The following is a 27,764-nucleotide window of genomic DNA, read 5'->3' as shown; positions in this document are numbered from 1 at the left end:
ATGCACATTTTACTGGGCACTCCAAGCTCAGGTCAGCACTGTGCTTGGATTCCTACAGTCTTTGTTAGATATGGAGCAGGTTCTTCTATTTGTAATATATTACACATTGGTGTGGCCGAAGGAATGATGCTCATTTTTGCCTCTTTTATTTCTGAGTAATACATAGAACACTATATGTTCTGATCTATCACTAATAATGATAATGATCCCAACTGATATTCTAGTTACTAGACTCTAGTCCTTAACAGCAACAAAGAAGCCAGTCAGCATTCAGGTTCCAAAATACATTTGCTATCTGATCAAGGATCAAAGTTGCATCCATTTTTAGGTGAAGACTATTAACTAGCATTAGTGACCATTTTCTCCAACATTTCTGAAAAGGCTTCTGACCACTCTGTCATATTGCTTTAAAAAAATCAGTCCTTGAATGGCCAGGCGCAGTGGCTCATGCCTGTAATCCCAGCACTTTGGAAGGCTGAGGTGGGTGGATCACTTAGGGACAAGAGTTCAAGACCAGACCGGCCAAAATGCTGAAACCCCATCTCTACTAAAAAAAATACAAGAAGTTGGCCGGGCATGGTGGTGGGCACCTGTAATCCCAGCTACTCGAGAGGCTGAGGCAGAAGAATCGCTGGAACCTGGGAGGCAGAGATTGCAATGAGCTAAGACCGTGCCACTGCACTCCAGCCTAGGTGACAGAGCAAGACTCCATCTCAAAAAAAAAAAAAAATACTCTTTGAAAACAATCCAAATACTCCTTGAAAGCAATCCAAGTAAAATATACTACTAAAGCACTAAGCAAAATGTGGCAATATACAAACTCCTTCACAGACATGAGGCATTCTTCACAACAGCCCTGTGAGACAGGTTGCTTTGTTAAATTATTTCACAAACAGAGACAGGGAGGTAAAGTGAAAGATATATGGCAAATGGGATCAACACAGATTAATGATTTTATTTCACTAAATTTGTTCAGGGATACATATTTCAGAAATGCTTAGAGAAGATTTTATCCATGGACTTGATGAAGAACTAAGATAGAATGAGATTGCATGAAAAGTTGAGGTTTAAGACATACGCATAGCACACAAGCACTGGGTATCTGCTGAAGGCATTTATGGAGAACTGAAATTAATCATGATAATGCTTACCAGAGGTATAAGTCACCTCTCAGGCTTTCTACTGCAGGTTCAAAAAAAAAAAAAAAAAACCCACTTCATTTTATACGCAATTTAAAATCTGACCTTTAACAAGCAATCCCCCTTTCCAGTCTTTATTTCTTTAATATTATCAAATAAAATGGCAGAGAGAGAAATTCCCTTTCATCCTCAATACTACCCATTAAATATGCTCCTTCCTCCAAAGACGGTGCTTCCCCTGAATAATACACAGCAGTTCCAAAACAGTTTGTTACCCTCGTTAGTAAAAACATCTACAAAATTAAATTTCTTAAATGTTGATGAACAATTAAGAATGTTATATAGGGAAAAAAAGAAAAAACCTTCCAAGACCAGCCCAATCACTTCTTTTTAGATACAAAAACTAAGGCCTATGGAGATTGAGAGATTTGTCCAAGATCATATAGTACTTAGTTAATGGCAGAGCTGGGATTGGGAAGAATCCGGTTACAGACACCTTCTCCAACCCAGTGTGACCCTTCTGGCTTCTATAATGAGGTACTGGTTGTGGTTCTCCTTTCTCACATACTGGCTGACAAAGCCCAGCCACAGCTACCTAATGAAGACAATGGTCACTGCCAGGCACACCAGCGGCCTTCAATAAAATAATGGGCTAATGCTAAGGAAGAACCCATCAATTCCCGCGTATGCCATGACACAGACATGAGCATCACAGACTCTTCCTGTCCTCCGGCTACCTTCTGAGGCTTGCGGCTTTCCATGATGAAAAATGGAAACCATGACATAACAGTGGCAACAGGCTTTTGGTATCATCTACAAGCCTCCCCTCCCTCACACGGAAAGAAAATGTGAGCCGGTATTTTCCTCCTTGTCTTCTGAGGTGCTCCAGCAGATGTCCCAGACAGGACAGCTGAACCTTCTCTGTGGCAGGATCAGAAATGACAGGAAGTGCTCAGACACTGAATGCCTGTGCCTGCCACCACGACAGGCTGCACATCATCCTACAAAAAGACAAACAGCTTCAGCACAACTGGAGCTCCTGTGGGGATTCACTTCTACTCTCACGCTGCTCAAAATGACCGGGCTGTCCAGACTGAATCGGAATCACAGCCATTCCTGATACTATTCTGCCCAGCAGTAGAAGAAGTAAGTGGTAACATCTCACTAATCAAAACACACAGGGGTTATTGCGTCTTTACAAGACATTCTACTTGGAAGGGGAAATGAGAGATGAGAGGACAATGTGTAACTAAAGAAGGTTAGAGAGGTGGCTCAAGGCATGGAGAGAAGAGAGACACATACGTTCTTTTCACTTGAAGAGCAGACAGCGGATAAACTTGAAACAGCTTTTATTACTCACTTACATCCCTAGAAACCAACAGATGGGATCTCTCATTGCCAAGTTCTAATGTATTTCACGTTCATGCTCGGCTGCAGGACACTGGGCTTGCCAAATACCAATAAGCTGTTGAGAGTGAGGTAAGTATCAAGAATCTACAGCTAGATCCTGAGCCTCCGTCGCACAAGGGAAGTGCTCACTCTAGGTGAATTTCCACAAAAGGCAGTAAGTATGTGGGTCCACAGACACGGACATGGAAGATAACCAATGTCCATAAGAAATATTTCCTTGTTTAGTATAAAATATATAGAGGCAACCCCTAAGGGTAATTTACATCTATTCTTTGAGAGGGCTCATTATGAGTACTGCAGCAACTAATTCTTATCCTAATGGATAGTCAACAGAATGGCTATTATGTTCAAATATTAAGGCAACCTAGATAATAAACCTCAAGAAGGCTCTACATCGTGTCATTCTGATCCTTTTGAAATCAGTCCTTGAATACTAAGGCCCAAAACTCTTGAGATGAAAAATTTTGATTCCTATCAACCAGCCACCTTAGTGCCTGGGCTTCTCTCTTGGATTGTTCAAAACTGGAGATCCACATCTTTCGCAAAGAGTTCAATGATGGACGCCGGAGTGGTGAGAAGGCAAACACCGTGGGCTCTGGGCAACTCAGGTGGGTATCTTCTGCCTTCCATCTTTTAGGTGGTAAGCCCTGCATGAAGAGAAGGGAGAAATGAATTAGAAACATAGGATAAGGCAGCACAGTTCCCCTGTTCCCATCTCACAAGAATGGAACTCAGCACAGACTTTCCTTAAAGCAACAGTGTTACCCCGTGGAGGTAAAGGGGAAAGAAAGCACTTCACACATTGCCTCCCTCAATTCTTGTGGTAAGCATGGTAAATAGGTGCTACTACCCCATTTTACAGGAGTGGAAACTAAAGCATAAAAAAGTTAGATAAATTGCCCCAAACAATATATACTTAAGATCGAATTTAGCTTTCTTCACATTCTAAAGCTTTCCCCTCCCTCTGGTTATTTATCTGTTGATTTGTTTATTCCTTTTCCACCTATTATCCCGCCACTACCCTCCTCCCCATAGGCAAATATTTTAAGGTGTTTAACACAGTTCTTTGTATTTGTTTGTAAGTGTATTCAAATACTCTTTGCGAACTGTGCTCTCAATCTCTGGGCATTTATTTGTAATATACTTATATGCTATGTATATCTCATTTGTTTGCTACTTTTCCACCAAGCACTGTTTTGACATCTCTCTATGTTGTCCTGTGTTACAACTAATCCTTGTTTTTAACATATTTCCACTGTACTCAACTGTCCCCAGTAACTGAGATGTTTCCACCAAATAATAATGATACCTGATATTTGCATAATCCCTCCCAGCTTCAAAATGCTGCCACGAGCTTGGTCCACGTTCAGTCTTGGCTTATTTCCATGGTCTCCTAACTAATCCCTTGATTCCACTTTGGATCCTCTGCAGGCTACACTCAGCAGCCCTTCTTATTCCAAGTTAAAGGCCAACTCCTTAAAATGGTCTACATGTTCAGGATTTGACCTTCCATTAATTTAGAAGGGAGAAAGGGCGAAAAGAAAAAACAGTAAAAGAGAAAGAGGGGGCTTTGCAGATGCCGCCGCCACCTGGAGCCCTCTAGTACCAGCCATGGTCAACCCCACCGTGTTCTTCGACATTGCTGTCAAGGGCGAGCTCTTGGGCTGCGTCTCCTTCGAGCTGTTTGCAGACAAGTGTCCAAAGACAGCAGGAAGCTTTCATGCTCTGAGCACTGGAGAGAAAGGACTTGGTTGTAAGGGTTCCTGCTTTCACAGAATTATTCCAGGGTGTATGTGTCAGGGTGGTGACTTCACACACCATAATGGCACTGGTGGCGAGTCCATGTACGGGGAGAAATGTGATGACGAGAACTTCATCCTAAAGCATACAGGTCCTGGCATCTTGTCCATGGCAAACGCTGGACCCAACACAAACGGTTCCCAGTTTTTCATGTGCACTGCCAAGACCGAGTGGCTGGATGGCAAGCACGTGGCCTTTGGCAAGGTGAAAGAAGGCATGAATACTGTGGAGGTCATGGAGCGCTTTGGGTCCAGGAATGGCAAAACTGGCAGGAAGGTCACCATTGCTGACTGTGGACAACTCAACTAGTTTTTTATCTTAACCACCAGACCATTCCTTCTGCAGCTCAGGAGAGCGCCCTCCACCCCATTTGCTCGCAGTAACCTACAATCTTTGTGTGCCTGCTGCAGTTCCCTTTGGGTTCCATGCTTTCCTTGTTCCCTGCCATGCCTAGCTGGACTGCAGAGTTAAGTTTATGATTATGAAATAAAAATTAAATAACAAAAATAAAAAGAAAAGAAAGAGGGAAGACAAACTCCAGAATAACAGAGTGAACACACATATCTCATTTCATTTCCTCCAGAAACACCATTAAAATGAGAGTAAAAGCACTGGTCTTGAAAGGCATTAACCTGTAAGAATTGGTAGAATGGAAGTGAGCAGGAGAGTAACAAAACTTAGAAGGCAAGGAAAATGGGCAGCTTCACAGTGGGAAAACCTAGCACATACCACCTGAACCAAGCAATCACAGTTAACGTCACCAGTTACACGTTATGTTGGTATAATGCACTCCCCTAACACAGGGGTCCCTAACTCCCGGGTCAGGAACCAGAACTGGTCCTGTTAGGAGCCAGACCGCACAGCAGGAGGTAAGCGGCAGGTGCGTGAGCAATGCAGCCTGGGCTCTGCCTCCTGTCAGATCACCAGTGGCATCAGATTCTCCTAAGAGAGAGAACCTTATTGTGAACTGCACATGCGAGGAATCAGGTTGCTCCTTCCTTATAAGCATCTAATCCCCCACCCACCCATCAGTCCGTGGAAAAACTGTCTTCCATGAAACTGGTCTCTGGTGCCAAAAAGGTTGGGAACAGCTGCCCTACTAGGATGCAATGAGAACACCTTTACCTCTGTAGCATTATTCCCTAAGATCCATAACCCAAGTCTTAACATAAGAAAACATTAGACAAACCGTCTGAAGGGACGTTCTACAAAATACTGACCAGCACTCTTCAAAAGTTATTAAAAGTAAGAAAAACCTTGAGCAACTGTCACGGATTGGAGGAGACTAACAAATCGTAATGGCTTAATTACAACTTTGGTATCCTGGATTTGATCCTAGAGTAGACAAAGGATGTTAGAGAAATACGGCGAAATATGACTAAAGAGAAATATGATTAGACTACAGTTTAGCTAGCAGTATGAATTTCTTATTGGTGACAAATGTACCATAGTTATGAAAAATTACAGCATGAGGGGAAGTCAGGGAAAAGTTATACAGAACTCTGAACTATCTTTGACATGTTCTATAAACAAAATTATTTCAAAATTAAAAGTTGTTTTTAAAAAGGCAATGGCAAAATGCCTTCAAAATTCTGAGAAAAATGGATGTCCATTTTAGTAGTTTCCTGTCAGCTAAACTATTGCTTAAATTTAGGGTAGAATGAAGACTTTTCTTTTTTCTTCTTTTTTTTTTTTTTTTTTGAGATGGAGTTTTGCTCTGTCGCCAGGCTGGAGTGCAGTGGCACGACCTCGGCTGACTGCAACCTCCACCTCCCAGGTTCAAGCGATTCTCCTGCCTCAGCCTCCTGAGTAGCTAGGACTACAGGGGCTACACGCCACCACACACAGCTAGTTTTTGTACTTTTAGTAGAATTGGGGTTTCACCATGTTCACCAGGATGGTCTCGATCTCCTGACCCCTGGATCCGCCCGCCTCAGCCTCCCAAAGTGCTGGGATTACAGGCGTGAGGCACTGCGCTAGCCAACATTTCACACCTTCTCCCACGGACCTCTTCTCAGGAAGCAATAGGACAGTATGATCAACCAAAACAAGAGAATAAACTAATAAAACAGGTGAAATAGCATGCAGGAAACAGATGTCAATGGAAGAAAAAAAAGAAAAAAAAATTCTCAAAATGCTGGGGAAGTGACATCCCAGGCTGCCACTCACACTAAGGTAGAAGACAATCATCACACAAGGAAGTAAGTTGGAGGCTCTGGGAGAGATCCCTTCCACAGGATCAAGAGAGCCGGATGCCTGCCTTATTTCAACATCTTCAGAGGAGGTTTAAACAATCAACAAAGACTGAATGACTGATAGGTCCATGGAAAAGTAATCAAACAAGAAGGCAATTGTTACCTGGGAAAGAAACAAAAAACTGTACAGGTAAGGGGAAAAATGATAGTGTACTACATGTTTTATTTTGTAATAATAGTCACACAGTTACAATCAAACACTGAATATAAAAAAAAAAATAGTATGTAAATGTGTTTATTTAGAAACACTGAGTAAATAGGCCAGGTGTGGCGGCTCACACCTATAATCCCAGCCCTTTGGGAGGCCAAGGCAGGCAGATCACTTGAGGTCAGGAGTTCGAGACCAGCCTGGCCAAGATGGTGAAACTCTTGTCTACAAAAACTAGCCGGGCATGGTGGCGCACCCATAAAATCCCAGCTACTTAGGAGGTTGAGGAAGGAGAATCACTTGAACCCAGGAGGCGTAGGTTGCAGTAAGCCAAGATCACACTGCTGCACTCCAGTTTGGGTGACAGAGGGAGACTCCATCTCAAAAAAAAAAAAAGAAAGAAAGAAAAAGAAACATTGGGTAAATATCAAAATAATTAAATAATTAGCTAAATATTGTGGTTGCTTCTGGGAAGGAAAGAAAAGAGAAAATAAGTGGAAGGCTGCTGTTTTTATTAGTTAACTATAGAAATATTTGATTCTTCAACCTAAATCCATGCATATATTTTTCTTAAAAAAAACAACAACACTGTCTTAAGGCCAGGTGTTGTGGCTCATGCCTGTAATCCAGGCACTTTGGGAGGCCAAGGAGGGCAGTTCAAGACCAACCTGAACAACATCGAGAAAACCCCAACTCTACTAAAAATACAAAATTAGCTGGGCATGGTGGCACATGCCTGTAATCCTAGCTACTCAGGAAGCTGAGGCAGGAGAATCGCTTGAACCCTGGAGGTGGAGGTTGCAGTGAGCCGAGATCGCACCATTGTACTCCAGCCTGGGCAACAAGAGCAAAGCTCTGTCACAAAAAATTTTTTTATAAAAACTGTCTTAATGCCTTAATGTGAAGACAGTACATTATGTGTGAGGTTTATAAGGATTAGAATCTTCATCCATCCCACATTTAGAAAGCACAGCAGAAAAACCAGTTTGGGAATATAAAAATGCAGGTGCTATCTACGATTGGCTCAACACATTTTCTTTTCCTTAAAACTCCCATAGGAAACATATGAGGAGATACTAGGAGTGTTTAGTGTAAAGAGGAGATGACTTTGAATGAACAGAGTTCATCTTCAAGCATGTGAAGGGACTAGGGAAGTGGAAGTGTGAATTAACCTGCCTGGTAAAGTGTAAAGGGTAGAGATTCCCAGGTCCTCCTTTCTCTTGGGAACCACTGATGGATTATCATGAAGCCAGACTTCTCAAGGCCTAGAACTCGAGCAGGGATTCTTTACCAAGCACAGAGAACCAGAAAGCAAATTCAAACTGCAAACCATTAGGAATGCTAAGATTTAAAATCTGGGAAGTCTGTTTATGAATACCAAATTCTTAGGACCAAAGGTAGCCTCAAAATTGTGATTACTTTAGTCAGGGTTCATGGTTGGATAGAGACTGGGTTTGAAGGAAAGGCAGAACAAAATCAAGTAAGGAGAAGCACGGTGATCACCACAAAACAACTTTTGAGAGGTCACTGCTCACCTCTATTGGGGGGTAGGTACAGATGCCAGGCTGTCTCCTGCCAGACTGAGGAATCAGAGCAGGTAGCTAAGAATTGACTATAAAAGGGAAAGTTTCAGTTCACTATAAAGAGCAATGGAACTGTCAAACAAAAGAAGATAAAATAAGCTAGCTTTAAAAATAATAAAATCGCCAACTCTGAAAATGCTCTAGCACAAATTAATGGATGGCTTGTTCATGATACTTGAGTCACCAGTCAGCTGGTAGCTGTACAGATCACATAACCTTCTATGGTCTTCCCAACCCTGACCTTGCACAACTGTTTAAGGGAAGTCAGTAATAATACCCGATTTCCTTGCCTTCCCACTCAGGAGTGGAGTCCATCAGTGTAGGATAAAGTTCCAACCCAAGATGACATCACAGAGGAAAGAATCTTATGAAATGAACTCTTTAATATTCTGCCAGAAATATTTCACACTGTGACCCAAAGAAAGTGTGGCTGATGAAGCAGTTATGACAGTTTTAGAAGTAACTTAAGTTTCGGCATCCCTTTCCAGCTAAGGTCTTGGGCAGAAAAACCAGCTGTTTCTCAAGTATGATTTTAAAAGATTTTGTTTCCAAAGAGAACATGGTTCCTAGCAATGAGAAAAATACAGATACTCCTCAAATTCATAACTTCTTGAGTACATCAGGGAACTAAATTCCAGAAGGTGACAAAGCCCCTTTGAGGAGAGATGGATCATCTGTTTCACCTTTGGCAGAACACAGGAGAGAGAGGTGATCACCATACAAACAGGTAACAAGAAATCAGTTAATATTTTAATAAATTCTTAAGAGCGGAGTAATCATATCAGTTGGAATAGCTGGGAGGCCCAGATACAAAAATGAGAGTTCAAACTCATCAAAAGCTCTTTTCTATGGACCTCCATCAGATGCTCAGAAGGAAGATTGGGTGCAGCACAGGAGACTGGAAAAGGTCCACTTCCTTGGCACAGTGCGGGGGATGATCTTCCTCTGCTAGGGGACATTCAGGAAGCCCCGTCACCTTCCCCAGACCTTTCCCTTACAAATGTAAAAATGCCTTAAGTCACTGCAGGAGCAGTAGCAAACCCTTCTTCTGCTCCCAGATCCAAGGGAAAAATCTATTACTTCTGGGGAAGAGGAAGAAGTAAAACTCCCCTTTCTCATGGTTGGGGACAGGATGGAAACCATTTTGGGCCTACGATCCTATCATGATACCAGAGTTACACCACTGGGGAGGGACACAAACTCTCTTCCTCCAAACTAACCACAGATACAAGGCAGAGCTTGGCTGCCAAGGAAGGAAGAGGCAAGGACACTGGAAAAGCTTCGTCCCTGAGACCCAAGAACCCAAACCCTGCCTAAGCCTGAGGCTGTGACGACAACAAAGAGCCTGCCCTACTCCCAGCAGAAGCCCACCGCTAAGGAATGCGGAAACAAGTGTTTGCTGGTGGGGAGAAGAATATTGAAATAGACCTCATTTGTGGGATAGCAATGCAGGAATTGCTAAAACCTGAGGGTGGAGGAGAAATACTGAGAAAAACTCTTCAGCACCCAAGGTCCCACTTTAAACATAGGCAGTGGCAGTGCTTTATTACTGCGTAATTATTATTACTGGAAACATTTGAAACCTGTGGAGCAACACAAAATCCAAATCTAGCGCAACTCCTGACTAAACTGACTCTACCCCCCAAATATGATTTGGCTTTGTGTCCCCATCCAAATGTCATCTTGAATTATAATCCCCCTGTGTCAAGGGAGACCTAGTGGCAGGTGATTGGATCATGGGAGTGATTTCCCCCATGCTGTTGTGATAGTGAGTTCTCACGAGCTCTGATGGTTTAAATAAATGTGTGGCATTTCCTCTCTCTTGTGCTCTCTCTCACCTCTAGCTTTGCTGTGGTAACATGTGTTTGCTTCCCCTTTGCCTTCTGCCATGATTGTCAGTTTCCCAAGGCCTCCCTCGCCATGCAGATCTGTGAGTCAATTAAACCTCTTTTCTTATAAATCACCTGGTCTCGGTTAGTTATTTATAGCAGTGTAAAAACAAAGTAATACACGTCTCCCCTCATTCACCCACACACTAACAGCCTTGACAGAAAAGAGGTATGCCCACTGCCACACATAAATGTTTTTTGATATTGGTCTCTATGCTTTTGTACATAATGTCCAGGAATCAATTAAAAAAAAATCATGAAACACATAAAAAGAGAAACAAAACATTGTCAAGAGATAAAGTAATCAACAGAACCAGACTCACAAATGACTCAGGTGTTGGAACTATCAGGCAGGAACTTTCAAATACCATTAATATGTAAGAATACAGTAGAAATGGGAGAGAAGATGCATGAACATAAGGGGGATTTCAGCAGAAAGATGTAATATAAAACAGGAGTCAAATAGAAATGCTAGGTTTCTGCAGTTAAGGAGATAGTAATTTGGGTGATCTCTAAGCTACTTTCAATTCTGACATTGTATGATTCTAACACCATCACTTCAAGAAGAGAAGAGAAGATAAATGATAAGAAAATGGATGGTTTATATACAGAAAACATGAGATAACTAATAATCTCCCACTTGGAATTGTTCCTTCTCATCTTTAATTTAAAATACAAAAAGTGACCAGGTACAGTGGCTCCTGCCTATAATCCCAGCACTTTGGGAGGCCAAGGTGGGAGGACTGCCTGAGGTTAGTTCAAATCCGGCCTGGGCAACACAGCAAGATCCCGTCTCTACAAAAATAAAAATTAAAACACTAGGCATGATGGCACATGCTGTAGTCCCAGCTACTCAGGAGTCTGAGGCAGAAGTATTGCTTGAGACCAGCAGTTCAATACGGCAGTGAACTATGACTGCACCACTGCACTCCAGCCTGGGTGACAGAATGAGACCCTGTCCCCAAAAAAAAAAAAAAAAAAGGTCAGGCACTGTGGCTCACACCTGTAATCTCAGAGCTTCTGGAGGCCAATGCAGGAGGATGGCTTGATCCCAGAAGTTTGAGACCAGCATAGGCAAAATAGTGAGGCACCCAACTTTAAAGAAAAACTTTTAAAAAATTAACCAGGCATGGTGGCACACACCTGTAATCCCAGCTATTCAGGAAGGTGAGATGGAGGGATGACTTGAGCCCAGGAAGTCAAAGCTATAGTGAACCATGACCACACCACTGCACTCCAGCCTGAGCAGAAGAGCAAGACCCTGTCTCAATCAATCAATCAAATTTACATATGTATATATATATAAAATATATAAAGTGATGGAAAATTACTACAGGCAACTCCAGTTAAAAAGTAAATTTTATTAACCTTAAGACAGATTGTTTTGTTCAGTTTAAATGCAGATAGGAAATAACCAAATTATCTTGTCTTTTAGTCCTTTTGTACTAAATCCTTTTTTCCTAGAAGTCTTCCCCCATTTTTATACTTTATATTCTAACTTAAAAAGAAATTCAAACTATTTAAAACACCATGTCTAATCTGTAGGAAGAAAACTTTTGACCTAAGGTACTTCTACCTTTGAACAACTGATGTCTGTGATACAGGAAGTATAAGGTCTTACCCTTTGAAGAGAGTAGATAAAAGTTTATTCAAAGAACGTATACGTTAAGCAGCTCATTCTCTCCTGGTAAGTGCCCATTTGATGACTTAGGGTTACTACTTCTGGTGGTAATTTAGTACATAAAGGATGTGTTATGCTAGAAAGCTTTAATATGAGGACAGTGCACTTAAATGCAGCATTTGTTATGAGCTCATCTTAGCATGGTAGTTAATGGAATCTCTGTAACAGCTGTATTCTGATATCGTGGCAGTAGTACTAACAGTCAGTGATTAAGATGACCTTTTGGAAGACCCTTGTAGAATCTTTACCAAAAGTATCCAGATCTCCTATTCTAGAGAACTTTTCCTTCGCAGTCCACAAAGTTTATTCCTTTATTTAATAATGTCTATCTAAATTGTAAGCCCTGTAACAAGGGACCATGTCTTTCTCACCATTGTCTAGCACAATAATGCCAGAATCAGAGTACAACTTCAATAAATTTTTTTTAACTAGTTTGTTTAATAAAATAGGCTGGGCACAGTGGCTCACACAAGCAATCCCAGAACTTTGGGAGGCTGAGACCCCTGCATTGCTTGAGCTCAGGACTTTGAGACCAGACTGGGGAACATGGCAAAACCCCTCTACAAAAAACACAAAAACTAGCCAGGCATGGTGGCATGCGCTTACACGCCCAGCTACTCAGGAGGCTGCGATAGGAGGATCGCCTGAGCCTGGGAGCAGATGGTTGCAGTGAGCCTGAGCTGAGATCACACCACTGCACTCCAGCCTGGGTGACAGAGACCCTGTCTCAATCAATCAATCGGAAACTTCCAAATAAAAATGGTTGACTAGACACATACTATTAATTTCATTCCCTCCTGAAATCCCATAAAATGACAGTAAGCTGTTTTATATTACGGCACAGATTCCTGAAGAAAAAAAATGGAGAAAACAAAAAATTTTGTAATTTGCAAAGTTAACAGATGTGTGGCGAAAGACTTAGCTGATGTGAGAAAGCTGAGTTTTAAGAAGCAGTGGAAAAGCAGAAAAGCAACTCAATGTCCACTGCAGCATGCACAAGATGCTGTGGAATTTGGTGGCACACAGAACCTCTGGAAGTGGGCGGAAAGATGGGGCTGAAAGGGAAGTGATTGCCAATTTGGAGGCAACTGAAGACCTAAACCATCGCTGTGTACAAGCAAGAAACCGATGATCTCCTACCCCAGCAGCAGCTGAGTATCATCCAAAGAAACTTGAACAGTAGATCATTAGACTAGGGGAAAGTAGGCATGAATGAGGGTAAGAGCACCATACACTGGCAGATTCCTGACCTTCTCAACCTCATCTATCCCTCGTTCCACCTGCACAGGGCTACCTTCCACCTTCCAACATGGGGAAACCCTGACTCTACCAAATATACAAAAATTAGCTGGGCATGGTGGTGTGCACCTGTAATCCCAGCTACTCGGGAGGCTAAGGCAGGAGAATCACCTGAACCTGGGAGGTGAAGGTTGCAGTGAACTGAGATTGTGCCACTGCACTTCAGCCTGGGCAACAGAGCAAGACTCCGTCTCAAAATAAAAACCGCCCACCTCAGACAGGAAACTAAGTCTGAAACACCACCATCATCTTGGAAAAACTGCAGAGATCAATGCCCCAAAAGACTGAGGAGTTGTTCCCATCATAATCACCACCACCACCAATTAATTCACATTTCTGACCCCTGACAAAAACAAGATAAATCTCGGCAGATGATAGGGGACTCAGGAACTTCACCTGACAGTAGTCCCAACTGCAGCTGCCTTGCTGAAATTGGTATCTATACAGGATCAACATGGCCCCGATCAATATCTGATATTGACGCACACCAATAAGAAACCACTGAGAGAAAGCTCCCAACAAGCAGGTAAGTATTATGAGTTGTCACTGGATTTCAGCCAGCCTGTCCCTCTGCCCAACAGTATACCTCATCTCCATCCATGTGACTTCCTGCCCTAGAATCTAACTGCTGGAGTCACTGCAGAACTCTTCTCAGCACTCATGTCACACACATGCAACCCAAGAGTTGGAGGGAGTTAGGACCAGTGGGGCAAATTTTGGACCACAGAGAAAGCACGGCACATGGATCAATTTTCTCCCCTTTTTTACCTGGAAGGAATGATCCTGAGATGCCGTATGTGCTTCTCAGGGGCAGGCTCCTGAGAATGAACCAATCACTCCCAGTTAACACTCAGCTCAGTAACATCCTCCTATTGTCCTCCCTCCTTCCCTGGTTCAGTCCTCTGCTCCTCCCTCCAGCTCCCTAGGACTGCACTCCCTAACAGAATCCCAGCACAGATGGCTCTGCTTCCATTTCTGTTTTCTGTGGAAGCCAGGTTAAGATCGTTGGTACTAGGAACACTTTTGCACTGTTGGTGGGATTGTATATTAGTTCAACCATTGTGGAAGACAGTGTGGTGATTCCTCAAGGACCTAGAAATAGAAATTCCATTTGACCCAGCAATCCCATTACCAGGTATATATCCAAAGGATTATAAACCATTCTATTATAAGGACACATGCACACGAATGTTCACTGCAGCACTGTTTACAATAGCAAAGACTTGGAATCAACCCAAATGCCCATTGATGATAGACTGGACAGGGAAAATGTGGCACATATACACCATGGAATACTATGCAGCCATAAAAAACGATGAGTTCGTGTCCTTTGTAGGGACATGAATGAACCTAGAAACCATCATTCTCAGCAAACTGACACAAGAACAGAAAATCAAACACTGTATGTTCTCACACATAGGCGGGTGTTGAACAATGCGAACACATGGACACAGGGAGGGGAGCATCACACACTGGGGTCTGTGGAGGGGATCTAGGGGAGGGACAGCAGGGGGTAGGGAGTTGGGGAGGGATAACATGGGGAGAAATGCCAGATATAGGTGATGGGGAGGAAGGCAGCAAACCACATTGCCATGTAGGTACCTATGCAAGAATCATGCATGTTCTTCACATGTACCCCAAAACCTAAAACGTAATTAATATATATATATATATATACACACACACACACATATATAAAAGATCGTTGGTACCAGGAGTGGCTCTAAAGAGCATTATTCACCTGATGGCAATAAAAGCCCCATTGCTGGTAGTAAACCCCCATTAAAATTATTATCACCTGCTTTATCACCAGTACTCAGCACCTAAGTGAAAAAGAGGTCCTACTCTGAGAAGAAATAGCTTATATTCCAAGAGAAGCAGCAAAGGCTAGGGTGTACCGTCAGGAACCGGGTAAGTGGCTGGACGCAGTGGCTCATACCTGTAATTCCAGCACTTTGGGAGGCCGAGGTGGATGGATCATCTGAGGTCAGGAGTTCAAGACCAGCCTGACTGACATGGTGAAGCCCCATCTCTACTAAAAATACAAAAAATTAGCCAGGTATGGTGGTGTGCACCTATAATCCCAGCTACTCAAGAGGCTGAGGCAGGAGAATTGCCTGAACCTGGGAGGCAGAGGTTGCAGTGAGCCAAGATCGTGCCCCTACACTCCAGCCTTTGTGACAGAGTGAGACTCCATTTCAAAAAAAAAAAAAAAAAGAAAAATACCTTCTTCAGCAACATGGTATCTTGTACAACACAAACTCAGATTCAGGGACACACTGCATGGTGAGGGAGGTACCAAAATGGATACATGACACTGTGACAACAATGTGACAGTGGGCACAGGAGTCACTGGTTTTACTAGATACCCCATCACTCAGAAGAAGCCAGCCTCCAAGAACTATGGCTTGTAAATGGCTCAGCTCAAGTACAATACTCTCTGGGTTTAAGACACCAGTAGTCAATACATGGGACTGTGCTCCAAATACCTAGCTACAGGAAACAAGCCACTGGAGTAGAACTGACTAATCTCACCCTCACTCCCAGTGACCCACTTGCTTCTTTGTGCTTCTCATCCCTGCAACCCCAGGCTTTCCAGATTCCTGGTTCCTGGGTGGTTGAGGAAGGGGTCATTCTTTTCCATTAGGGGCACAAGAAGGTTCCTACTGAACTTGAATCTACATTATTGAAACTGCTACCCGGTCACTTTGAGTTCATTGTGCAAGCAGGAAAATGAAGAAATTATTCCACTAGTCTTGGTAATGGACTCACGAGGAGCTGACATTGCCACTACGTGGTGGAATCAAACAGGGTCTGTCCAGGACAGGGCACTGTCCATGTCCCATGATGAACGGGGGAAAGTGTAACTGCCGTGATCACAGTCTCAGATGGACAAGGCAACCACAGGCTCCTAAGGGAAGGGGGTCTGGGTCACCGCATCAGGCATGCAACCCGCAATACTCAAATCACTGGCCAAAAGTGAAGAACTTTGGGAGGCTGAGGCAGGTGGATCACCTGAATTCAGCCATTCGAGACCAGCCTGGCCAATACAGTGAAACCACGTCTCTATTAAAAATACAAAAAAAAATTAGTTGGGCATGGTGGCAGATGCCTATAATCTCAGCTTCTCAGGAGGCTGAGGCAGGAGAATCGCTGGGACCCAGGAGGCAGAGGTTGCAGGAAACCAAGATTGCAACATTGCATTCCAGGCTGGGTGACACAGTGTGACTATGTCTCCAAAAAAAAAAAAAAAGAGTGAAGGAAATAAAGAATGGGTTGAGGACACTTAATCAGTTACTGCCTTGGATCAGCTACAGCATTGGGGCCTAGAGCTTGCTCCGTTAACCGTCTTACTGAAGTTTTTCAGAGATTTGGGCTGACCAACATTTCCAAGAGAATTCTGTTAACTAACAGGTCTTGTACGAAAAAAAAATGATGGCATCCTCTCTCATAATTCTTAAATACTATGGTATGAGCCTGAATATAATGGAAAGACACGGGAATCTGAGTGGAGTAAAGAAAGGCTGCATTGGACACCTCCCATTTCACCTTTCAGACCTTCTCAGCACAGACGGTGTCTCATTCTAGCTCCTCGTGGACTCAGACTTCACATAGACACACCGTGACAGAATCACATCACCTCTCGCCTGCACCAGTCCCTTTCAGCTCCTGCCCCGGCGCTTCCATACTGAAGTTGCTTTGAGACCCCACAGGAAACTGACATGCACACATTACACTTCACAGAAGTGCTGGGAAGTTAACACTTCCTGGGACAAACCTACAACCAATAGGAGACAGAAACCCGTGGAAATTCTTCTCACTTTGTTCCTACAGAGAAAGAGACTTTTCCTTCTTGCTTTCCTTTGCCTGGCCCTCACTCTGGCTCGCTGGGATGAGGCTCCTCAATAAAATAGGAGTGCGTAAGCTTCCTACTTTGATTATGTTTTGGGAAGGAATCTAGGCTAATAATTAAAACATGGGACGCTACCTGCAACTTTCAACACTGAGTGCTGGCCGACTCTTTTCTCCTTACTGTCAGCAAACAGGACACGGGCAATCAAGCCAGCACCTCCCCTGAAACTGACTAGAGAGCAAAAGGATAAATAGGTCAATGCATTGAGAGGACACAATACGAAATGCTTATGCACATAATAACAGAGCCTGAAAATATTTGAAGCAAATATTGACAGAACTGAAAGAAGAAACAGGCAAATACACAATTATAGGTGGAGATTCAATATTCCTCTTAAAGGATAACAGAAGTAAACAGAAGATCACAGAGGACATAGTAGACTTCAGTACCATTACCAATCAATTTGATTAAACGGATGCTATAGAACATTCTCCCCAACAATGCAGGATATATATTCTTCCTTTGTGCACATAATACATTTACCAAGATAGACTATATTCTGGGCCATAAAACAAGTCTCAAATGTAAAATGACACAAGTTATATAATGTATGTTCAAATAACAATGGAATTATATTAAAAATCAACATCAGGGTCAGGTGCATGCATCTGTAGTCCCAACTACTTGAGAGGCTGAGGCAGGAGGATTATTTGAGGCCAGGAGTTTAAAGCTGGAGTGCACTATGATCATACCTGTGAATAGCTACTGCACTCCAGCCTGGGCAACAGTGAGACTCTGTCTCAAAAAAAAATTAATTAAAAATTTTTTTAATTAAAAATCAGTGTCAAAAAAGCACATGGAAAAATCTCCAAAGATGTGAAATCTAAAAAATCATGCTAATAAATAATTCTTGGATCAAAGAAAAATCACAATGAAAATTTTAAAAGTACTTTTAAACTGAATTAAAGTTAATACAATCTACATTTTGGGGAGGTAGCTAAGGCAGTAACCAGAAGGAAATCTGTAACATTAAACATGTATATTAGAAGAGTATAAAGGGAGACCAGGCATGGTGGCCACTTTGGGAGGCTGAGGCAGGAGGATCCCTTGAGCCCAGGAGTTCGAGACCACCTGCACAACATAGCAAGACCTTCATCTCTTTTAAAAAATCTTTTTTAATAAAAAAAGCATAAAAATATAAAATCAATAATCCAAGTTTCTGCCTTAAGGAACTTAAAAAACAAGAGCTAATTAAACCCAAAGTAAGAAAAAAATAATAAACAGGAACAGAAATCATTAAAATATACAACAGAAAAATAAATCATTCTTTCCATGTGCACATAAAACATTTACCAAGATAGACCATATTTTGTGCCATAAAACAAGTTTTATTCGTTTTATGGAACAATATAATTCCATTGTGTTATGAGAACATACGTTATGTGACTTGAATCATTTTACATTTGAGACTTCTACTGAATAGACAAAATGAATAAATTTCTATTTAGATTGATCATGAAAGAAATACACAAAATAATATCAGAAACAAGAGAGGTGGCTGGCACAGTGGCTCACATCTGTCATCCCAACACTTTGGGAGGCCAAGGCAGGCAGATCACCTGAGGTCAGGTGTTCGAGGCCAGCCTGGTCAACATGGTGAAACCCTGTCCCTACTAAAAAATACAAAAAATTAGCTAGGTGTAGTGGCACACACCTGTAGTCCCAGCTGCTAGGGAGGCTGAAGCAGGAGAATCACTTAAACCTGGGAGGCAGAGGCTGCAGTGAGCCAAGATCATGCCACTACACTCTAGCCTGGACCACAAAGCGAGACTCTGTCTCTTAAAAACAACAACAAAACAACAAAAGAGGTAACACACAGATACCACAGACATTTAAAGGATATAAATCATTCTGTTACAAAGACACATGGACACGTATGTTTATTGTGGCACTGTTCACAATAGCAAAGACTTACAACAAACCCAAATGCCCATCAATGATAGACTGAATAAAAAAAATGTAGCATATACACACCACAGAATACTATGCAGCCATGAAAAAGGATGAGTTCATGAGTTTATGTCCTTTGCAGGGACATGGATGAAGCTGGAAACCATCATTCTCAGCAAACTGACACAAGAACAGGAAACCAAACACCACATGTTCTCACTCATAAGTGGATGTTGAACAATGAGAACACATGGACACAGGGAGGGGAATATCACACACCGGGGCCTGTCATCGGGTAGGGGGATAAGGGAGGAATAGCAGGGGATTGGGGTACAGAAAAGGGATAGCATTAGGAGAAATATCTAATGTAGATGACGGGGAAATGGATGCAGCAAACCACCATGGCACATGTATACTATGTAACAAACCTGCACATTCTGCACATGTACCCTAGAATTTAAAATATAATTTAAAAAAAAGGGATAGAGCAATATTAGTAATAACCGTGTGCCAATCAGTTTAACAACTCAGTTTAAAATTCCCTGAAAGATGGTATCTCAGTGTAGTTTGATTTGCATTTCTCTAATGACCAGTGATGATGAGCATTTTTTCATATGCTTGTTGGCCTCATATATGTCTTCTTTTGCAAAGTGCCTGTTCATATCCTTTGCCCACTTCTGAATGGGCTTGTTTTTTTCTTGTAAATCTGTTCTAGTTCTTTGTAGATTCTGGATATCAGCCCTTTGTCAGATGGGTAGACTGCAAAAATTTTTTCACATTCTGTTGGTTGCCGATTCACTCTAATGACTGTTTCTTTTGCTGTGCAGAAGCTGTGGAGTTTGATTAGGTCCCATTTGTCTATTTTGGCTTTTGTTGCCAATACTTCTGGTGTTTTGGTCATGAAGTCCTTGCCTATGCCTATGTCCTGAATGGTTTTGCCTAGATTTTCTTCTAGGGTTTTTATGGTGTTAGGTCTTATGTTTAAATCTTTAATCCATCTGGAGTTAATTTTAGTGTAAGGTGTCAGGAAGGGGTCCAGTTTCTGCTTTCTGCACATGGCTAGCCAGTTTTCCCAACACCATTTATTAAACAGGGACTCCTTTCCCCATTGCTTGTTTTTGTCAGGTTTGTCAAAGATTGGATGGTTGTAGATATGTTGTGTTGCCTCTGAGGCCTCTGTTCTGTTCCACTGGTCTGTATCTCTGTTTTGGTACCAGTGCCATGCTGTTTTGATTACTGTAGCCTGTAGTATCATTTGAAGTCCGGTAGTGTGATGCCTCCATCTTTGTTCTTTTTGCTTAGAATTGACTTGGCTATGCGGGCTCTCTTTTGGTTCCATATGAAGTTTAAGGTGTTTTTTTTTTCCAGTTCTGTGAAGAAGGTCATTGGTAACTTGATGGGGATAGCGTTGAATCTGTAAATTACTTTGGGCAGTATTGAGATACCATCTCACGCCAGTTAGAATGGCGATCATTAAAAAATCTGGAGACAACAGATGCTGGAAAGGATGTGGAGAAATAGGAACACTTTTACACTGTTGGTGGAGTCTAAATTAGTTCAACCATTGTGGAAGACAGTGTGGCGATTCCTCAAGCACCTACAAATAGAAATTCCATTTGACCCAGCAATCCCATTACTGGGTATATATCCAAAGGATTATAAATTGTTCTACTATAAGGACATATGCACACGAATGTTCATTGTAGCACTGTTTACAATAGCAAAGACCAGGAACCAACCCAAATGCCCATCAATGATAGACTGGACAGGGAAAATGTGGCACATATACACCATGGAATATTATGCAGCCATCAAAAATGATGAGTTCATGTCCTTTGTAGGGACATGGATGAACCTGGAAACCATCATTCTCAGCAAACTGACACAAGAACAGAAAATCAAACACCACATGTTCTCACTCATAGGCGGGTGTTGAACAATGAGAACACATGGACATAGGGAGGTGAACATCACACACTGGGGTCTGTTGTGGGGAAACAGGGGAGAGACAGCAGGGGGTGGGGAGTTGGGGAGAGATAGCATGGGGAAAAATACCAGATATAGGTGTAGGGGAGGAAGGCAGCAAATCACACTGCCATATGTGTACCTATGCAACAATCTTGCATGTTCTTCACAGGTACCCCAAAACCTAAAATGCAATTAAAAAAAAATTCCCTGAAAGACACAGCTACGAAAGCTCCCTCATGAAGAAATGGATAATAGGAATGGCCTTCATCTGTTAAAAAAAAAAAAAAAAAATCAATGTATGGTTAAAACCTTCCCAGAAAAATTCAAGTACAGATGGCTTCAATGGCAAATTCAACAAAATATTTCAGAAGAAGCAGAACTGAAAAAAATAAAAATAAAAACAACATATTTAAGGAAGAAATAATACCAATTTTACACAAACTTTTCCAGAAAACACAGGAAGAGGAAACATTTCCCAACTTATGCTGAGGCCAGCATGAACATATACAAAAACTAGACAAAGACATTATGAGTAGAACAGCACAGGCCATGAATGAAGACACAAAATTTTTAAGAAAAATGTTAGCAATTCAAAGATAACAACAAATAAAAAGGCTAATATAACCAAGTGAGCTATTATTGTTTCTCCCATATTATAGCACCTGAGGATAGGATCAATGATCAATAAATACTCTTTGATTAAAATTAACTTCAGGATAGCATCTTCAATACTGAAAGACTCCCCTACATAATCAAAGCACATAAGATAGAGAAAAGGCCTACTGTGACTCACTAGGGGAAGCAGATAGACTCATGGTGACCCCAAATCCCCACCTCCCAGTAGTAATGCCCTTGTGTAATCCCCTCTACTGTGTCTTAGGCTGTTTGAACTGCTCTAACAGAGTACCATAGACTGGATGACTTAAACAACAAACATTCATCCCTCACAGTTCTGGAGGTTGGTGAGACCCAAATCCAGGCATCAGCCGATTTTGATTGGGTATCTGGTGACAGACTGCTTCCTGGTTCCCAGACGGCCATCTCCTTCCTGTCTCTTCACATGGTAGAAAGAAAGAAGAGAGCTCTCTGGGGCCTCTTTTATAAGGGCACTAATCCGATTTATGAGAGCTCCACTCTCATGACCTAATTACCTCCCACAGGCCCCACCTCCCAATTACCTCATCTTGGGGTTAGGATTTCAACACACAAAATTTGTGGGGATGCAAACATTCAGTCTGTTTCACCTTGAGTGTAGATGTTATTTCCCACTTGCTTCTAACAGAGTTCAGCAAAGGTCACAGGGTGTGTGTGATTACATGTATGTGTGTATGGGTCAGAGGTCCTGCTGAGTCTCTGGCATCGTTGCTGGCTGTGAGGAAGTGAACAGCCAACTTGGAGAAGCCCACATGGCAAAGAACTGTGGGTGTCTTCTTGAAGTGGATGGCAGCCTCCAGCCTCCTGCCTGCAAGAAACTGAAGCCCTCAGTCCTACAACCTCAAGAAATCAATCTGCCAAAAAGTGGATGCATTTACAAGCAAACCTTTCCCCCACTGGGCCTCCTGATGAGAATCCAGCCCAGATGAAACCTTGACTATAGCCTTGCAGAGGACTCAGCTAAGCCATGACCAGAGTTCTGACCAAAAGAAACTATGAGACGATAAATTATGCTGTTCTTCATCCTGTTGTTATGAAATCTGGACATGGCAATGTTGTTACACAGCAATAGATCAGTCATACTACGTCTGTGTATTTATGGGAGGGAGAGGAGGAGAAGCAAAGAAATGGGAAATGCATTTGACATTCTAACAGTGTTTTCTACATTCAAACACAACAGTTTAGTATCAATTGCAAGATTACAATAAACAGAGGTAGAGGGAATTAAATTATTTCTTTTAGCTTTGGCTGAAAGAGGAAAGGAAAATGAAACATATTTAAGTAGCTTACTTTACACTGTGCCATATAGAACAAATCCCACAAAATAAGTGCAAATGAAAACTGGAGGCCAGGTGCAGTGGCTCATGCCTATAATCCCAGAACTTTGGGAGGCCCAGGCAGGCGGATCACTTGAGGTCAGAAGTTTGAGACCAGTGTGGACAACATGGCAGAAACCCTGTCTCTACTGAAAATACAAAAATGAGCCGGGCGTGATGGCATGCACCTGTAATCCCAGCTGCTCGGGAGGCTGAGGCACAAAAATCACTTGAGCCTGGGAGGCAGAGGTTGCAGTGAGCCAGGACTGTGCCACTGCACTCTAGCCTGGGCAACAGAGTAAGGCTCTGTCTCAAAAAAAAAAAAAAAAAAAATAGAGAAGAAAAGTAGTCTAATACCTTTTCATTTACTTTCATAGAATGTTTTATTCTGCTTTTCAATAATGAGCACATTAGCATTTTGGAATTGGAACTACTTCATTAAAATGCAAGCAAAGCTTCCTAACCATCTTCACTGACCACCTCTCTGGGAGGAATCAGAGCCCGCTGGAGAAACGCCTACTCTCATTTTCCTCAATGAGTCCAAAGAGAAGGACATTCAATCATACCACCTCTGGGCATTCTGCAATGCCACATTCAGTCAGCGGTTTCTGTTACAACTGCAGGAATGAGCTCCTACATCTTTTTTAAAGCTATTTACCAATGCCAGCATATCCTCTCTTCCAGTTCCTAATAATTAACAAAATAGGGATTCTGTGAGGTACAGAAGCAGTTAGAGTCTACATATTTCCGTTTTCTGTGAATATAATCTTGAAGCCTTGAAATGATTTTGAAACCTAGCCCAGGTAAATCATCACCCTCAGGAATTCTGTTTTCAACCTTGATATATTTTGAGAATAAATAATTGGGATAACATGGGCAATTAATGTGATCTCTACTCTCTCATATTTTCACAGGGGTGGGTATATGAGTGGGTAGGGGTGTGTGTGTGTGTGTGTGTGTGTGTGTGTGCGCGTGTGTGTGTATTTAATTTTTTGCTTATGGCCCTATAAATTAGATCATACAGGAAGCCATCTGAAATCAGGATGCATTCTCTGAAAAGGATGATGTCATGTTTAGTGTTTGTGTTATGGACCAAGAAAGTCAGCATAAAATGAATGATCTTATGAGTTGAACGGTTATACAAAATGAGAAAGAAGAAGTAAAATTTTCATAATTCTTAAAATCTTAAAAAAAAATGTCAAATATTTTGAATTTGTCTATCACATACATAGTTAGTATATGAAAGTCACATATGGTTTACATACAATACCTCAAAATAATTTCGCATGCTGTTTAGGTTTATGTTTGACCTAAAATTCATATGATAACCAAATTAAACCTTTAAATATTTAAGAAATGTTGTTGGCCTTCAGAAAATGTAGATAAGCCCAGGTGTGGTGGCTCACGCCTGTAATCCCAGCACTTTGGGAGGCTGAAGTGGGCAGATCACTTGAGGTCAGGAGTTTGAGACCAGCCTGGCCAACATGGTGAAACCCTGTCTCTACTAAAAATACAAAAATTAGGCAGGCGCAGTGGCTCACGCCTGTAGTCCCAACTACTCGGGAGGTGAGGCACGAGAATTGCTTAAACCTGGGAGGTGGTGGCTGCAGTGAGCTGAGGTCGTGCCACTGTACTCCAGCCTTGGCAACAGAGTAAGACTCAGTCTCAAAAAAAAAAAAAAAAAAAAAAAAAAGGAAATAAAAGGAAAGGAAAATTTAGATAAAATCTTACACATCTATGAGAGTCTGGCACAGGGATGATGGGTGACAGGGAAACGCTATGTGTGGGCCACCTCACTCTATAAAAATTTCAGGAGAAATTGAAAGTAATGTTTCTTTTTCTTTCAACTAATTTCCTTTGAACAAATTCAGTTACACATAAAGTAGGTTCATTCCCATTATAAATAAAGTAAGCAAACAAACACTAAGCACAATCTAGAAATTTGAAGACATTACTAAGAAGTTCATAACAATTTTAGAAAGTTTTATAAGGATTATCCCTATCATTATTTGAGTAGTTTCTCTCTGTATTAGTAAGCACGTGTGTGCTGGAAAGAGAAAGAGTAAATATTAGAGCAGAAAGTGAAATGAAAATGAGTTTGAAAGCAGAGACTGTGGAGTGTCAGTGTGTGAGGTCCTGCAGAAATTACCATATTTCTTTGCCACAGCATTGATGGAGAGGTTAAAGGACTGACCGTGTGGATGATAAGCAGAACTCTTTTTATCTTTCTTTCTTTTTTGAGACAGAGTCTCGTTCTGTCACCCACGCTGGAGTGTGCCCAGGCTGGCGTGCAGTGGCGCGTGGCTCACTGCATCCTGGGTTCCACCAACTCTCCCACTTCAGCCTCTCAAGCAGCTGAGATTACAGGTACATGCCACCATGCCCAGCTAAGTTTTGTATTTTTAGAAAAGATGGGGTTTCACCACGTTGTTCAGGCTGGACTCAAACTCCTGGGCTCAAGTGATCCACACGCCTCAACCCCCCAAAGTGCTGGGATTGGAGTGAGCCTCCACGCCTGGCAAGAACTCTTAATTTTTTAAGTTTGGGACTTCTTCCCCTTTTCTGTAGCTTTCTGTGTCACTGCCCACCACGTGCAGCACGTGGTCCTCCAGCAGAAACAATAAAGGAGAATGAAGGCCTTCAGGAACAAAGGCCTGTCCAGGGCTTGTAAACTTCACGACAGTCCCAGAAGGTAGTAATGGAATATTCAACCTTCCCGCAGGGCCCAGCCTCTCTGATAGGAATGAAGAACACTGACGAGGTAGCAACACCAGAAGGAAATGCAACAGCCATGCAGGAGAACAGGGAACATCAAGACAGCCAGTCTGGTGGCTCTATGCCTACCTTTGATTTGCTTACCTTTTCCTGAAGCCTGACATTATCCCACACGTTGGTGCACACCATACACTCAAATGCATCGATGTAATTGTCCTGGTTGATGTCTTGCACTCCCCATTTCCGTTCCCTGAGAGCTGTCAGAAGTCGCTGGTTAGAGATCTCACCCTTCAGCTTCCATTCTACATAGGCCTCATACAATCTGTCATCAGAATCCAGTTGTCTGATGTAACTTGCCAGTTCCCTGGGGTGAGGAAATTCTGATACAAGAATAGCGCTTTTGTTACTCGGAAGCCAGTCTCTGATGCTGGGGGATCCGTAATATACAGGGACTACCCCCAGTTTCAGTGGCCTCCAGAACTTCTCAGTGATGTAGTCATCACAAACCGCATTCTCAAAAGCCAGGATAAACTTATACTGTGCAATGATCCTATAAAAGCCATCGGCATCCATAGAGGCTGGATTTTTCAGCTGCTGAGGGAGATCTTTGTTTCGTAAACATTCACCATAGGAATCGACCTCGATGTAAGTCATCAGCTCGTGAACATAGCTGTCCCTGTCTGACGGTGGGTCACAGTCTGACTGTACATACACCAGCGGAGCAAGGCTTTTTCTAAGCTTGTTTTTGGACTGCAGAGGAACCAGGTATCGGAGTGACTTCAGGACTTCAATGCCCTCTAAGTACTGGGTAGTCAGCGGCAAGTGGGAATGCCTGCTGAACGTGGCAGTGTAATTAAACAAGGTGATGACAGGTTTATGAAAAAGTTTGTAATTGTTTTTCGGAGACTCTTCATGAAAAAGAGCCCAGTCATGATGGGCTTTCCGAGGCAGAGGTAAGCTATCTATGTTAAAGTCAGTACCTAGGAGAAGAAAATGAGACATTCATTAGTATTTCCAAAAGATTACTGGCGCCTACGTTGGGGTCTACCTGGTAAGATTAGGATAAAGAGGAGTCTGAGGCTATGAAGAAGCAGCATGTGGCCAGGTGCAGTGTCTCATGCCTATAATCCCAGAACTTTGGGAGGACAACCAAGGCAGATGAATCACTTGAGGTCAGGAGTTCAAGACTAGCCTGGCCAACATGGTGAAACCCTGTCTCTACTAAAAATACAAAAATTAACTAGGCGTGGTGGTGCATGCCTGTAATCCCAGCTACTTGGGAGGCTGAGGCATGAGAATCACTTGAACCCAGAAGGCAAAGATTGAATCATTGCACTCCAGCCTAGGCGACAGAGCAAGAATCTCTCTCTCAATCTCTGTGTATGCATGTATGTGTGCATATATATATATATACACATCTATATACACATATATATATGCACATATACATATATATATGCAAACATACATATATACATATATATATGCACACACATACATATATATGCACATATACACACACACACACACACACACATACATATATATATATATATATATATGGAGACCCCAATCAGGGAGAACTTATTTCAATAACTGAGAAAGAAGAACTAAGACAATAACACAACAGGTAATATACAATTTCTTAAGTATTCCTGACATGGATGACGTTGCAGACACTTGAGTTTGTATATATAGAGAGAGCATGTTACAGTGTCACTGCAAAGCGCCTGGCAGTCAGTCACAAGGCTTTCACCCCAAAAACTACTCAGGGAGAGGATCACCAAAGAGGGAGACTATCATTTCTCATATTATGAAAAAGGAAATGGGAGTCATGTCTGGCCAGGTTCTAAAGGAGAATTTATTCCACTGCCTCCTGCAAAGGGCTTTTTTTCTCTACAAGAAGACAGGAGAAATAAAGAGATAAAGATAGTCCTTTAAAACGAAAAGAACAAGAGAAAGGAAACCAAAAAAGGAAAGCAACCAGGTTGGCAGGTTGATTAATTGCAAAAAAAAAAAAAAAAAAAAAAAAAAAAAAAAAAAAGGAAAAAATACAAAAGAAGCCAGAAAAAAAAAAAACAAGATAGATTTTTTAAAAACAGAA

At 42.0% G+C, this 27,764-nt stretch overlaps 1 protein-coding gene and 1 pseudogene across 2 annotated transcripts in view; one reads left to right on the top strand and one right to left on the bottom strand.

The window, feature by feature from the left end:
- Positions 1-935: 935 nt before the first annotated feature.
- Positions 936-27,764, bottom strand: part of FUT10 (fucosyltransferase 10) — a 112,713-nt gene continuing 85,884 nt past the window's right edge. For both annotated transcript variants that reach the window (XM_032288271.1, XM_032288272.1), the window contains exons 4-5: positions 25,805-26,640; positions 936-3,196 (exon numbers count right to left, since the gene is read on the bottom strand). In XM_032288271.1, coding sequence (XP_032144162.1) covers positions 2,969-3,196; positions 25,805-26,640 — 1,064 coding nt within the window. In that variant the 3' untranslated portion in view covers positions 936-2,968. The remainder of the gene's footprint in view (positions 3,197-25,804; positions 26,641-27,764) is intronic.
- On the top strand, positions 4,122-4,894 carry LOC116558357 (annotated as a pseudogene).

This window comes from Sapajus apella, unplaced genomic scaffold (assembly GCF_009761245.1).
Source record: "Sapajus apella isolate SASKATOON/1434 unplaced genomic scaffold, GSC_monkey_1.0 scaffold21, whole genome shotgun sequence".
Classification (NCBI taxonomy): domain Eukaryota; kingdom Metazoa; phylum Chordata; class Mammalia; order Primates; family Cebidae; genus Sapajus; species Sapajus apella.
This window is presented reverse-complemented; position numbering and strand designations above follow the sequence as displayed.